The sequence below is a fragment of the Physella acuta genome, unplaced genomic scaffold, assembly GCF_028476545.2.
Source record: "Physella acuta isolate Inbredline_101_S28 unplaced genomic scaffold, ASM2847654v3 ptg000441l, whole genome shotgun sequence".
Classification (NCBI taxonomy): domain Eukaryota; kingdom Metazoa; phylum Mollusca; class Gastropoda; family Physidae; genus Physella; species Physella acuta.
In genome coordinates, this window is record NW_026731960.1 from 239,733 (window position 1) to 253,097 (window position 13,365).

Genomic DNA, 13,365 nt, shown 5'->3' on the forward strand with positions numbered 1-13,365 from the left:
TGTCACATCCTTACTTGCTTTGTCACACATTTAGAATCTTTTATTAATCCCATGACACATATACTCTCAAACCCTCATCTTTTATTAAACACATTCCACTACACACATACTCTCAAACTCATTCAATGCAGCAAAGTCCATTCACAACACTCAATAAACAAACATACAGATACATTTAAAAAAGATGTTTAACAATGGTAATGGTGTCACAAACAAGTTTTAATAAGTTCAATGATGGCCTGTACAGTATCAACACTTGTATCCTTGAGGGCCAGAGAGAGGATCACTGGTATTGGTGGATTTAATGCTGTCACTATTGTCCTTGCCATCACATGTGTTATTGGCTAAAAGAATGTATTTAAAAGTAGTGTTAATAATATATGTTAGATAAGAAATGTATGAATTTTAATTACATTTATCATTAAAAAAATAAATGTATGTGACCATGCTATGTTTATTTCTCTCACCAACCATACTTATGAAGCTTAAGTATATCCTCAGAAGTTTACTTAGCATGTGCTAGATCTAAGCTACAAAATTTGATGCTCACAAGTATGTTACACTTGTACTTATTATGAAATAGTTACTAATAGTTAACACCTGGGTCAATACTTGAGTGAAATTTAACTGTTGAAGATGCATACATCATACTAAAAATTACAACAACATGCATGTACTGAAACACTAAATAACAAGTTACAAAAATTTTAGATAGAAGAAGCTAACCTCATCTTTTCCCATCAATACATATGTTGAAAATAAAGGTACATTTTCTTCAAATTCATCTGAAACAACATCTCTTGTGATTTGAATCTGAAATATTTAAATTTGTGTTCAATTTGTATGTTTTATTTAATAATTATGGTAAGTTAAATGGTAAAATGTTAGCCTATAAATTCCAGAGTTTCATTTCGTTCACCCCCCCCCCCCCCAAAGAAATGAAATTTATATAGAAAATATATACTTTTTACCCCCCCCCCCCCCCCCAGAGAAAACAGTCTGGAAGAAACACTGATAAAAACCAGTACTTACAAGTGTTCCTATCTTCATGTACTGTGTTGCTATAATAAAAAGATAATCTTCAAATTTGCTCACAACTATTTCAGTGTGGTGACCTGAGATATCTGCAGTAGCCTGAAATGATAAAACCACACAAAATAATTCAACAAATAAAATCTACCAAAAAATGTAGAAATAATTAACTTTACATGAAAATATTAATATTATAATTTTAAAAGTTTAAAAAAAAAACAATCATAAAATAGTACTTATTAATAATTATATTACAACTGAAAGACTTGTGGGTTTTTTTTAATTTGTATACTTCACAAACTACTGGCAAACAAAATAATGGATGCTCAGTCCTAATGGTTTCACATGATATTCATTAGATCATTCATATTGATAATGGTTTTTATTTTAAATTATTAATTAATAACTCAAGTTGTTACTGTTTCAATATACTATTTTATACTTGAGGTAAAGAGGAAAGAGGTGGTTATCAAACTCCATTCTTGAATTACAATGGGTTCCAAAAATGGTACACACTACTATCACTGGGTTGCACGCTGCATCAAACTTATTGTGAAAATGGTTATATAATGTAATTTTTATTTTACTAGCAAATTTCTATTGCCTACATTCTCTACAAGCACCAATGTGCAAAGTTTCACCATTAAATTTTATATTATGAAAGCCTAAAGACAATAACATACAGCTTAACAATGCAGCTTAGCAAACTTACTACAAGTAAAGATGCTTGGCCTAGAACATTAGTTTTTGTGTTTTTACAAATGGTATGTAGTTTTGTGTGAACATTGTATTTTAAAGAGGGAGAGGCAAACTGCAAGACAAAAAACTGCAATGTGGTAGAACACTCATTGCAAAACATTTTTATCTTGCTGTTGTTGAAGTGTGTAAATGTCTGCAAAAATTTTGTTTGCAGTAGCCAACATATTTCAAATTCAAAGAATATATATGCCGATTTTTTGTGAATCTGAGGTTCACATTTTTGAAGCACCCAAAATTTGTAATAATTGAACTACTTCTTTCTATTGTGTAGAATTTGAATACAACGTCAATCCAAACAACCCAAAATAGGGCCTACCATATTTTAATAAATGTGTTAAATTATGTAAAAATGTACAATATTTTTTTTCTCTTCTACTGTTCATTTAAAGGTAATTACATTTTATATCAGTCTGAAATTTTCGGATATTTCTCACCTAAATATAAATAAAGAAAAGTAGGCTACTGAGATGGGATGATTTTAGATACCGATGTCCGATATTAGACTCTCCCAAAAATAGGTGTGTTGGGTTATTAGCAGTATTGTAATCTCGACTAATTTTATGGTTAGAAATTAGAGTTAGGCGTATGGTAGGACTAGGGTTAGGGTTAGCATTGATTGACATTATTTTAGTTAACTACCAGAAACATTACACCCCTTTCTTTTTTAAGAAGATTCTATTATTGGACACTGGTATAAAAATCCCCTCCTAAGATGAAAACAGATTTGTAGATTTCATCATCTCATTCATCACGTTGGGTTCATCTGTTGTAAAGACCTTGCCATACAGGGAATAGTGACATATTGTGGTAAGCACTATGCCCAGCAGCCTTTTTAAGTTAGAGTTTCTTCCAGGCATCTTCTGCCACTGCCCCCCCCCCCCCCCCGAACGAAATGGAACTTATTATAGAAAACATACTTTTACCAGTGTCACCCCCCCCCCCCCCCGAGAAAAAAGTCTGGAATAAACACTGTTCAGAGCTGGGTGGACTCAGGGACGTCCTAGTCCTACAGTACAGATTCAATTCAAACTTGAGACTTGAGTTGGCAGTCTGACTTAGTGTCTACTTAACTTAGTAAACTTGTCTACTTAGCTACTGTAATGGAGTGGTTTTTTTTAGTGTAGTGCAGCTGTACTAGTAGTAACAGTGCTAGATTTAGTAGTCTAGCCGCTGACTGTCTAGCGCCTAGCGAGTAAGTCACTATCCCTTACTCAGGAGTATGGTGTGTAAACTTAACTGTACTGAGTACTGACTGTGCTGTGTACTGTAAGTGATTAGTTAATTTACATTATTATTTATTAGTAGTGAAGTTACTAGTGAAGTCACGAAGTGTTGTGTAGTGAGTCTACATTCTACAAGAGTAACAGTAACAAGACCCAAGTTAACAAGTATTGAAGTATCGTCCCATACTAAATTATTAAGTTAAGTATTAGAAAAAATTACAACCGTATCAATATTGTAGGCCCTAATCCGTTTCTATTATTTTAGTGAGGGTAACAGTAAAATATATTAAAGTAAAACTCCATTTTAGCGTATTTTATTTCTCCGCTGCTTGTTTACCTCCAGTTGAGCGTATTTTATTATAACAACCGAAACACACCAAAACACGATTCATTTATTTGTATTGTATTTTTGTTTTAACAAATTAATAAAAATGAATAAAAAAACAAAGAGACTGACTTTGTTTTAGATTTTGATAATTTAGTTTTGTTAAAACTTGAGAAAAATCCAAACTTAGAATATTGAATGTGCAATGTTCGTGTGTCAGAATTTTCATGGCAATGGGTGAAGTACGTAAACGTAACTCACAATTGCAAGGCGGTTAAGTTTGTATTGTTACAAGTATCTCCCAGGCATGATACTATAAATAAACATTAATTAACTTACAATGACCCCAAAACTCAGGCCCACACAATTTCAAATAGCAATTGCCCGAGCTATGACGTATGCTGATAATTCATTGAATGTCAATGTGAAATCACGGTGAACCCGCGACCGTGTAAGGATTTTTCTCCCGCTGACGATTACACGAGATTCGATAATTAATTGGAACAGTTCTAATTAGGGATTTAGGTAAAAAAACACTAATCATCATATAAAAATAAAAATTACATATTCTTGTAGAGCTCAACAAAATGAAAACAAAACAAAAAAGATTTTTTGTCTAGCTCAAATAGTTTTTTTTTTGCGAATTTTTTTGTGAGGGGTGGAATCCCCTTGCTTTAGCATTGGCCAATTGTGACAAGTCATGGTATACCTGAATAAATTGAGCATAGTTATTTTACTTGCAGTTGTATTTTGTTCATATTTGCAGAGTTTAACTAGAATGATATATAGAACTTGTAAATGCTGTTGAAATTAATAAAAATAATACAGAACTTATATTTTTGTGTTGGCTTCCTCCCATAACCCCAAAAAACTGTGTGCTGCGCAAATATGAAAATGTTTCTAAAGCCATATTTTATATAAATACAGCAAATGAAAGAACTACAAAGTTAGAAATCTAAAGTAAATGACTTGAACACTGTTATGTGCATATAATTGCCTCATTATTTTGGGCAGGTGAAGTAGAGTCCATCTTTAAGCCATTTTGTTATAAAACTGCTGCGCAAATATGAAAATGTTTCTAAAGCAATATTTTATATAAATACAGTGAATGAAAGAACTCCATAGTCAGAAATCTAAAGTAAATGACTTGAACACTGTAATGTGTCTATAACTGCCTTGTTATTTTGGGCAGGTGAAGTAGAGTCCATATAAAAGCCATTTTGTAATAAGTGAAATGAAGTTATCAGATCAATGTTTTTATGTGTGATTGTGTATGGATTCTGATTTTCAGCATATAACTATATCTAAGGGTAAGTAGAACTTGAATACTTAAAATTACAGTTAGCACAATGCTAGTGTATAGCAACAGACAGGTAACCTAGATCTAGGTCTGACTCTCGTCAGTCTAGAGTCTAGTCTGACAAAATTGGATTTTTAGGAAAAACATATTCTGCAAAACTAGAACTAGAGCTGAAAAAAATTAAAGATGGGTAGGCCTATGTAAATATATTTTGAAATAAAAAATTAGATTTGTTTGCACATGCCATAAGAATGCTGTTATTAGTTGATCAAACTTAAAGGCAGGAAGATCGGGATGAAAAAATATAACAATGGTGGCAGCGTGACCTACATACAGTGACTACGTTCGGAGGGGTATAACTAATGTCGGAGTCAAAATATCCAAAAACAAATTTCATTTCCAATTACTTAAGATATGTCTGATCAGTAATCTACTCTCATCTAGAGGAATCTTTTAAAAAATCGAGATTCCAACGTATTTGAAACTAACCTTGATACAGAGGGAAGACCAAAGCAGAGACAGCATGCAATCAGGTCGCAAAGCCATTAAAACTAAGGGATAACCACTCTTCTTTTTAATTAACCTTAGGAAATGACCTTTTAAACTTAATTAATTACCATAAATTAAAAACTTATTAGTATGCAAAACCAAATCTCGTGGGTCCGGTATCAGAAAGTAATGGGCGATTTCGGGTCATGTTTTTACCGCGAACTCGGCGGATGCCGACAACCCTATTCTAATGCTTTTTATGTTTTTTTTTACCTTTTCTAATTAAAAATCACATTCATTAAAAAAATAAGTAGTTATTAAGTAGATCTAGAATCTAGTGAAGTGTTTTCCTGACGTTTTTGTGTGTTTCGGTTGTGTTTATAATAAAATACGCTCAACTGGAGGTGAACGTGAAGCGGGAATAAAATACGCTAAAATGGAGTTTTACCATATAGGCCTATTAATTTACATTCAATATTCTGTAAACCATCTGACCTGTTTGGAAGGGACCACAGGTAACTGTTTAGTGACCATACCAATGGAAGCCGCCATGTTTAAACATCAACTTCTTAAAAAACAGGAATAGATTTATTCTAGATCTATGATAACTAATATGGTTGTGTACTTTTTTAAAAATACTTTGATAAAGTACGTTTATAGATCTAGATTATAATAATATTTTTTATTTACTTAAATGTTGTCAAATTTTGCTTAAGAATTAGAATCTAAGTTTATTTATTTTTTTAATCTCAGGCCTAGCACATTTTAACGTTTTAAGTGTTAAGGGAAATAATTCAAAACTAAGCACAAACAATAACAAAGCTACACTGTCGACGGTGTAAGCCAGAGTCACTTATATTTTATATAAATATTGTATTTAGAACTAGAAATCTAGGACTACAATGTCTTTTCCTCTGGATTTAATTACGGCAGCTTATGCTGCTACTATAGCTGCTGGTGGCATAGTTGGATATGTAAAGGCTGGTAAGTGAAAGTCAAGTGAAAGTGTGTTTTAAACTTTTAATTTTTAAAGACAGTTTCAGAGTTTGAGTTGAGTTAGTGTTAGTTTCAATAAGTTAGTTAATTAGGCCTAAGTATTATTAATAATGTTTAATATTATTGATGTCTACTTCGGTTAGTATTACTTATTACTAATATTACTATCATCAACTCTAGTCTTACAACAATGTTGATCCAGATTTTTCTTTATATTTAACTAACCAGTTACCATTATCAATGATTACATTGATTAGACATTAGTTGTCAGGAGTTTTCCCTACGGATGGACAAAGGGAAACTACTCAATTAATATTTTTCATCAAAACGTTCTTGGTTGGTTATATCCCCTTGCCTTACGCCTTTTTCTTTTACTATTACAGAATTAAATTTTTAAAGAGTAAGGGTGGTCAGCTAAAGTCTGAAATTAGTTTAAGAGGGGGGTCTAATGTTTTGTGATAATAGGAGGTGAGTGCCGTTTTATATGGATGCCCCCGAAGCTAGATTACAAATATGCTGGGATGTATTGTTCTATTGGTCAGTAGCCGTTTTGGTTACTCATCTATCACATGTAAAAATTGCAGAAAGAAATACTGCTTATCCTAACTATAACCTTTGATTTTTTTTTCCTTCAAAGAAGTATATGACTGAAAGTTCATTTAATTTCAGGTAGTGTTCCCTCTTTAGCCATGGGTGTTGCTTGCGGTACACTGATGATGTTTGGAGCATTTCAGATGGGCCAAGAACCCAAAAATGTCACATTATCCTTAGGTAGATATGTACTTTAAAACTTTTTAAACACTGAGCCATTATATTAATAGATTCTTTAGGTTTCACCGATGTTACTTTTTAAAAAATAAACATAGTATGAGTAACTAACCAAGCATTAAATGTTTTATTTACTCATAACAGTGACTTCTGCTGTTCTAACTGGTGTCATGGGATACCGTTTTTCTAACAGTGGTAAATTCATGCCAGCTGGTTTAGTTGGTGCATTGAGGTAATAATTGTTGTTGATGTATTGTTATAGAATAGTAAACAGCTACCTTTAATTTTATTGTGTCTTTATAATACTTCATGGTTTTGTCATTTTAAAAAGCTCATTTTGATTTCTTTTCTCTAGTTTATTGATGGTTCTGAGGCTCACCTATAAAGTTATGACAAACTAACTCCTCAAGTGTGAAAATCCTAAAAGTTATACTTTTGCAAATTTGTTTAATGTTTTTATCATTAAATGTATGTTGAACTGTTTTCTGGTCTATTGAATAGCTACAGAGTTTTGAATGGCTTAGATGTATGTTATTGAAATGAATTTTTTAACTTTTTGTGAGAAGTGAGATCCAAATGTATGGAAAACTGGTAATCGCTTCTCAATTCAAAAAATAAATAAACAGAGATCATTTTAATTTTTCACCAATCTTCCATTTTTTTTTTTAACTGAACATGAATATCAACTGTGTGTACTAATTTTTTTAAATTTCTAATGTTGAAGTGAATGTCTCTGCTTGTCTATTTATCAGAATTTTATCCCACTGTTTTCTTAGATGATGTATGTAGTTATTAGTATTAGTTTGTATTTTATTCAATTGCCTTTTGAGCATTGGCTTAAACTTAAAGTAGATACTTTTCTGATGCTGGTCTTCCAGATATGGCAGAATCAATTGAGATCACTTTTTGCATCATGAGAAGTGTTTTATTGCAGGTTATTAACATCATCTTGGAGGTATGCAGATGAAAGAGAATGTAAATTTCATACTTTGGTACATTTATTAAAACATGTAGAAGATAACACACAAACAAGAAGTGTTTATAAAAACTATTAAAAGATAAATTGTTAACAAGTAAATATCTTCATTCGTGTGAATGATTATTTATTTTTCAATTTCTTCTTTTGTCCTGATGAATTCTGGGTAGCTGGAGAAAAAGTGAAAGGAAATTAAAAATCTTGTTTCTTTATCAAATGAAGGGTAGAAAAAAACCTTAGCACTAGTATTAACTGCTGTAACTATGAACAATTTTAAAATTCCAACAGCAAATATAATTTGGTTTGTGAGTACCTATATTCTAAAACTAAAGTAATGAGAAAATGTTTAAAATATAAACTTACTTTTTCTTTGCTTACTTCTTCCCCTATCTTGGATCTTTTCTTCTGAAGTGGGTTGAACTTTCTTTTTACCATTTTTTTGTTTTGGTGTTTGAGATTGTTCCTCACTTGGAGACTCTTCTACCTCATCCTCTGAACATTGCTCTACTTTTCTTTTTCTTTGCCTATTTCTTCCTCTATTTTGCATTTTATCTTCTGGAGTGGATTTGGCTTTCTTAGGGTTCTGTTTTTGTTTTGGTGGTTGAGGTTTGTGTTCTTCACTTGAAGATTCTTCTTCCTCATCTTCTGAATCCTGCTCTATCTTTCTTTTTTTGTTGACTGGTTTAGGTGAAACATTGGACTGCAACTTCTTGGCTTTTTTGTTTGACAAAACTTTAGATTTATCCTTTGAGTTATTTTTTGTTAGGTTGACGTCCTCTTGCACTACAAGGTGTGATTTTTTATTTTCACTGACTTCAACTTCTGGGGGAAAAGTTATAAAAGATATACTGGGTATTAAAAATAATCTTTGTGATAAAGTTGTCTTGATTAATTAAAAATAGTTCATTAAAGAAACATTACATAAATTTAAGCTTTTTTAAAACGAATACTACCTACCATCATTTCGACCCTTTTCTCTGTGATTAAATACAGCAAGGCATGTCAGGCGCACTTTTGTTTCGTAGAAAAAAATATTTTCAAATTCTTCTTCTCCCTAGAATTATAAACAAATGGGTTTTTTTTTAAAAAGACTACTACATCTATAAATGTCTGCTATAACATCCACTAATAATTTAAAGAGATACTTTTAAGAGTGGCACTTATACTGATTTATATGATGTTGCTAAGGAATAATGGATTAAATCAATGGTCAAACAACATTTTATCCAATTATTTTTAACTCATGCTTATTTTCGTTCTACAATAATACTACACAAGCACTGCAGGTGAACAAAATTTTTATTTATTGGTTCAGAGTACTAAACAAGTCTTTTGTAAACAAAGTATTTGTAGTTGCCAAGGAAAAATTAGCCAACTAATACTAAGGACTTATATATTATTAACTGCATGAGACAAAAATAATCAATAACAAACATACCTCTTGAAGCAAAAGTTTAAAAACTTTTATATTTCCATTAGCCATTCCTATGGTTAGAATTGTACTTTCCATACAAGATACTGCACATATACACTTAACTCTGCTGCAAACATAATAGTATGATCACTGTTAAATATACATTAAAGTAATTGCTTTAATTTATTATCTATGTGACCCTCTACAAAAGTTTCTGGTCAATATGTTTTAAAATTAGTATTAATCCACTGTTAATGTTTATTTCAATGTTGAAAATCATTTAAGAATCAGACTTAGCCTCTTAGTTGCAACTAATTCGCCATTTGAAAAAAAAAAGATATATGAAAAGTGTCAATATTTAAAAATTATGTCTCTTAAACAATGTTGCTTTTATAAGTATTTTAAAATAATTTGGACTTAAAGCAACACCAAAAATGGTTAGACACATTAATAAATAATTCTGTCTTTTTCTTGAAAAACAAACATGATGGAGAGCCTTTGACTTTTAGATGTACCTGGTAAATTTCTCCTCCTTAGGTCCTGTACAGTCTAAAGTAAGAAGTGTTTTACCAGACATGACATCGACTACCAGAACTTTAGAATCATCGCCTCCCACTGCCATTATATCACCCTGTTGAAAATAATATTAATAACATTGAGAAATGAGCAAGGATATTTTTTTTACCCTACTGCCATGAAAATAGCAGGCCTTACATTTAAAAATAACCAAAAATCCTTATTCTAGGTAATATATTGCAATTCACACAATTTAATGTTTTTAAAACAACAATAATTGTGTATGTTTTAAGAAAGCAGTTCCATTACTTGTTTCTAAAGCATGCAAAGCATTTAAACGATCTAAAAACAATGATGGACACCTGAATAAAACAAACTGTGTTTATCCTCCAGTTGATATTTATCTCCTGTACTATCTTTGTGTTCTGTAATAGAAATATTTATTAACACCATATAATAAAAATAACAGTTGCTAGGCTAACATTCCTAAAAAAAAATACAAGTAGAGATATCTTAGCGTGTAAGTCTTTTAAGAGAGTATATTTTTTTAGATTTTCTTATTTACTTGATAATAATAAAAAATAATATTCACCTTTAAAGGTAGAATAGTAAAATACGTTGTGGATTAACTGACCTACCTCAAGAGAACAAACTTCAATTTTCTTCTGGTAAATCAAGACATAGTGACCTCCAGATGATGTAAAGAAGATATTCTGAGCAACTGAAATTAAAGTTAGTAGTTCAGTTGTGTTAAAATGGATCTTTTTTACAAATTTCTTTTATCAATCCACGTATTTTTTAAAATATTTCTTCAGTAATTTATAAATGGTATTAATAAAGATCATTTCAATTACCAACCAAAACTTTTAAACTGCAATACAATGTTTTTCTCCTTTAAAGAATAAACAGCCACCATTCTTTCAATTAATAAAAGAATAATTCAGCACAACACAACATTGTACTATTAGATAAGAAATTAAATGTTACCTTCTTTTAATTTTCTTTGAAATGCCAACTTGCCAGTAACCAAGTCCCAGGTCAAAAAGCTTTTGTCCACACCAACTGAAAGACCTAACTTTCCACTGCTATGAACAGCGATTGCCATTACATGTGATCTTTATATAAAAAAACACTTTTATTTATTACATGTACTACAATGATAACTTAAAACATTCAAACGCATAATATATAAAACATTCGAACATACAATTATATGAAAATACGCTCATAAAAATAGCAATCTCATACTTGTGTCCCTTTAGCGTCCTTAACATTTCCCATCCCTTTGATTTCCACATGCATATGGTTCCATCTTCACTGGCAGAAAACATATGATTGTGTCCAAAAAATGTTAAGCAATTCACTGTCCCTGCAAAATAAAAAGTAAAGCTTTCAAAGATGTATTATTTTTTCCAACAATTAATTGTACACAACTCTTTAACATTTAAACAAAACTCTATATTGGACAAAAAAAAGTAACTTACCAGAGTGTTCAAACAAACCACCGACATCCTTTCTTTTCCTGAGATTGTGTAGCCTGATAGAATCATCTGTACTGCTGGAAGCCAATACTCCACTGGATGAAACAGACATGCATCTTAATGCTCCTCTGTGTGAATCATCAGTAAAGCTTGTCTCTAAGCTGTAGCTCTGTAGGTAAATTCAGATTAGAATACTTAGCTTTCACATTTTTTGGACACGAATCTACATCAGACAAATTTGGCATCATTAACATCAAGGCGTATTTTGTATTGTGTATTAATTAACGTAAGTTCTTTAACTTTATTTTATAAGTTTATATTTTATACTAGAATAACTGTTGCACCCTGCTGATGAATTTAATAGATCTAGGCCTACTAACTACTAGATTTAATAGTGATAGTGAAGTGATACGCAACCAAAATTTTAATATAGAATAGGCCTAGCCCTATATTATATCAATATAAAATTATAAAGTCTAGATCTAAATAGATAGATCGACCAGATCTAGGCCTAAGGCCTTAACAGTGCAAACCCTAATAGCCTAATGCCATGCCATGCCATAAATGACAAATGACTAAACTCAATGATAAAGTCAATAAAGAATAAAGTGATATTCAGATAAATTCAGATAATGACTAAACTAAAAACTTAGACTAGGCCTACTACTAGATCTACTAATTTTTACTAGATCTAGATCTAGGGGGTCGTCCATAAATGACATCACACTCGTAGGTGGGAGGGGGGTCCGTAATTTTGTGACGGTGTGTGATGAGGGGGAGGTTCAAATGGTGAGACGTCACACTTTTGCATTATAAAAAAGCAGTGCTAGAAAACGAATTTTAGACGTCATTTTGCGTTTTAGAAAACTGTTTTAATTAATAATTATTAATTGATTAAAATACTCTATCTTGACAGAGTTCAGACAAGATTTTGGAAAAATTATATAGCTGTTTAAAAAAAATTCAACTGCAATTTTCAGGGGGGGGGGTTGTAAGCTGAGGTGTGACGTCATTTTAGGGGGGGGGGGGTCTGGCTTTGTTTGTGTGAAGACATGTCGGAGTTCGGAGGGGAGGTAAAAATCGTCAAAAAAAGGTGACGTCATGACATGTATGGATGACCCCTAGATCTAGATCTAGATCTCTACTTAGTACTTAGTCTACTAGATCTACTACTAATTTAACTTATACTAAACTTTCCTAAACTCAGTAAACTCAGAAACTGAACTAAACACTAAGCTAAGAGTAAGAAGACTAAACTCAAAACTGAGACTAAACTCGTAAGAAAATAAAACATAGGCCTACTCCATTTCCACTAATATTCCTGATTACTTTATAACCAAGTATTAAGTTTTCGTAAGTTCCGATTATAATTTCTAGATCTTCCATTTTAAAATGTCTTAGATGTAATTCTAAACATTCGGCTGATTTGCTTTCGGAAAAATAAGTACTAAAGTTACTAAAGTAGCCTAGTGCCTTGTTGCTACTTTCTATTAGCAGTTAAAAAACCATGTGTACAGAAAAAAAGAGCATACCATATACCGAGAAAATCAAAACTGCATCTAATTTATGCAATTTCGAAGGGCGTGGGACAATCGACATAAACTGAATAAACATCGAATATAATAGTTAGAAATTAATGGTACTTCAGGTTATATTATTTTTATCTATTTGTATAATAAAAATATATTATTTTTTTATTATTTATACATTGATATTTAAATGTAGGAACGTGTGTGTAGGTCCTAATTTAGGAGTCGTCACTCGTCAGGCACTTGAGTAACAATTTGTTAAAATGAATTTTAGCAGTTATTTTTCAATTTTAACGGATTATTTTTGTAAATTATAATACAAGTTAATCAACATACCTTATGGTGACCCAACTAAATTTAATTATAAGCCCATTTTCGAAATTGTAATTAATTTCTAAATATTGAGTTGTTTCCCTTTTAACAGGGACATAAAAGAAATGAAACACGTTTATTTTAGGGAAGTGTGAATAACTATTTGCTAGTTAGGTCGATTATGCAAAAAAAAAATAATCGCTAATGACTATAAATTAGACTATTTTAAGTGAGGTCTATAAAAA

The 13,365-nt window shown here is 31.3% G+C and overlaps 3 protein-coding genes across 4 annotated transcripts; 1 reads left to right on the forward strand and 2 right to left on the reverse strand.

The window, feature by feature from the left end:
• Positions 1-206: 206 nt before the first annotated feature.
• LOC131943088 (proteasome assembly chaperone 3) lies at positions 207-5,731 on the reverse strand. Its single transcript, XM_059303101.1, has 4 exons — positions 5,624-5,731; positions 1,033-1,134; positions 727-813; positions 207-344 (listed from the first exon to the last, which is right to left on the reverse strand). Exons 1-4 carry the CDS (start codon positions 5,678-5,680, stop codon positions 207-209), a joined length of 384 nt encoding a protein of 127 aa, XP_059159084.1. The 5' UTR covers positions 5,681-5,731.
• A 217-nt stretch (positions 5,732-5,948) lies between these two features.
• LOC131943098 (transmembrane protein 14C-like) lies at positions 5,949-7,537 on the forward strand. The gene is made up of 4 exons (XM_059303120.1): positions 5,949-6,112; positions 6,794-6,895; positions 7,037-7,124; positions 7,248-7,537. The coding sequence occupies exons 1-4, from the start codon at positions 6,031-6,033 to the stop codon at positions 7,291-7,293; spliced, it is 318 nt and encodes a 105-aa protein (XP_059159103.1). The 5' UTR covers positions 5,949-6,030; the 3' UTR covers positions 7,294-7,537.
• Positions 7,538-7,883: 346 nt separating this feature from the next.
• On the reverse strand, positions 7,884-12,730 carry LOC131943099 (p21-activated protein kinase-interacting protein 1-like). Of its 2 annotated transcripts, none has more exons than XM_059303123.1 (11): positions 12,582-12,730; positions 11,283-11,448; positions 11,047-11,167; positions 10,786-10,913; positions 10,437-10,519; positions 10,161-10,223; positions 9,798-9,913; positions 9,307-9,409; positions 8,826-8,922; positions 8,232-8,687; positions 7,884-8,038 (listed from the first exon to the last, which is right to left on the reverse strand). In XM_059303123.1, exons 1-11 carry the CDS (start codon positions 12,663-12,665, stop codon positions 7,992-7,994), a joined length of 1,464 nt encoding a protein of 487 aa, XP_059159106.1. In that variant the 5' UTR covers positions 12,666-12,730; the 3' UTR covers positions 7,884-7,991. The 2 variants fall into 2 exon arrangements, with proteins under 2 accessions (XP_059159106.1, XP_059159104.1); XM_059303121.1 differs by having other exon boundaries at positions 8,232-8,690.
• Positions 12,731-13,365: the final 635 nt, after the last annotated feature.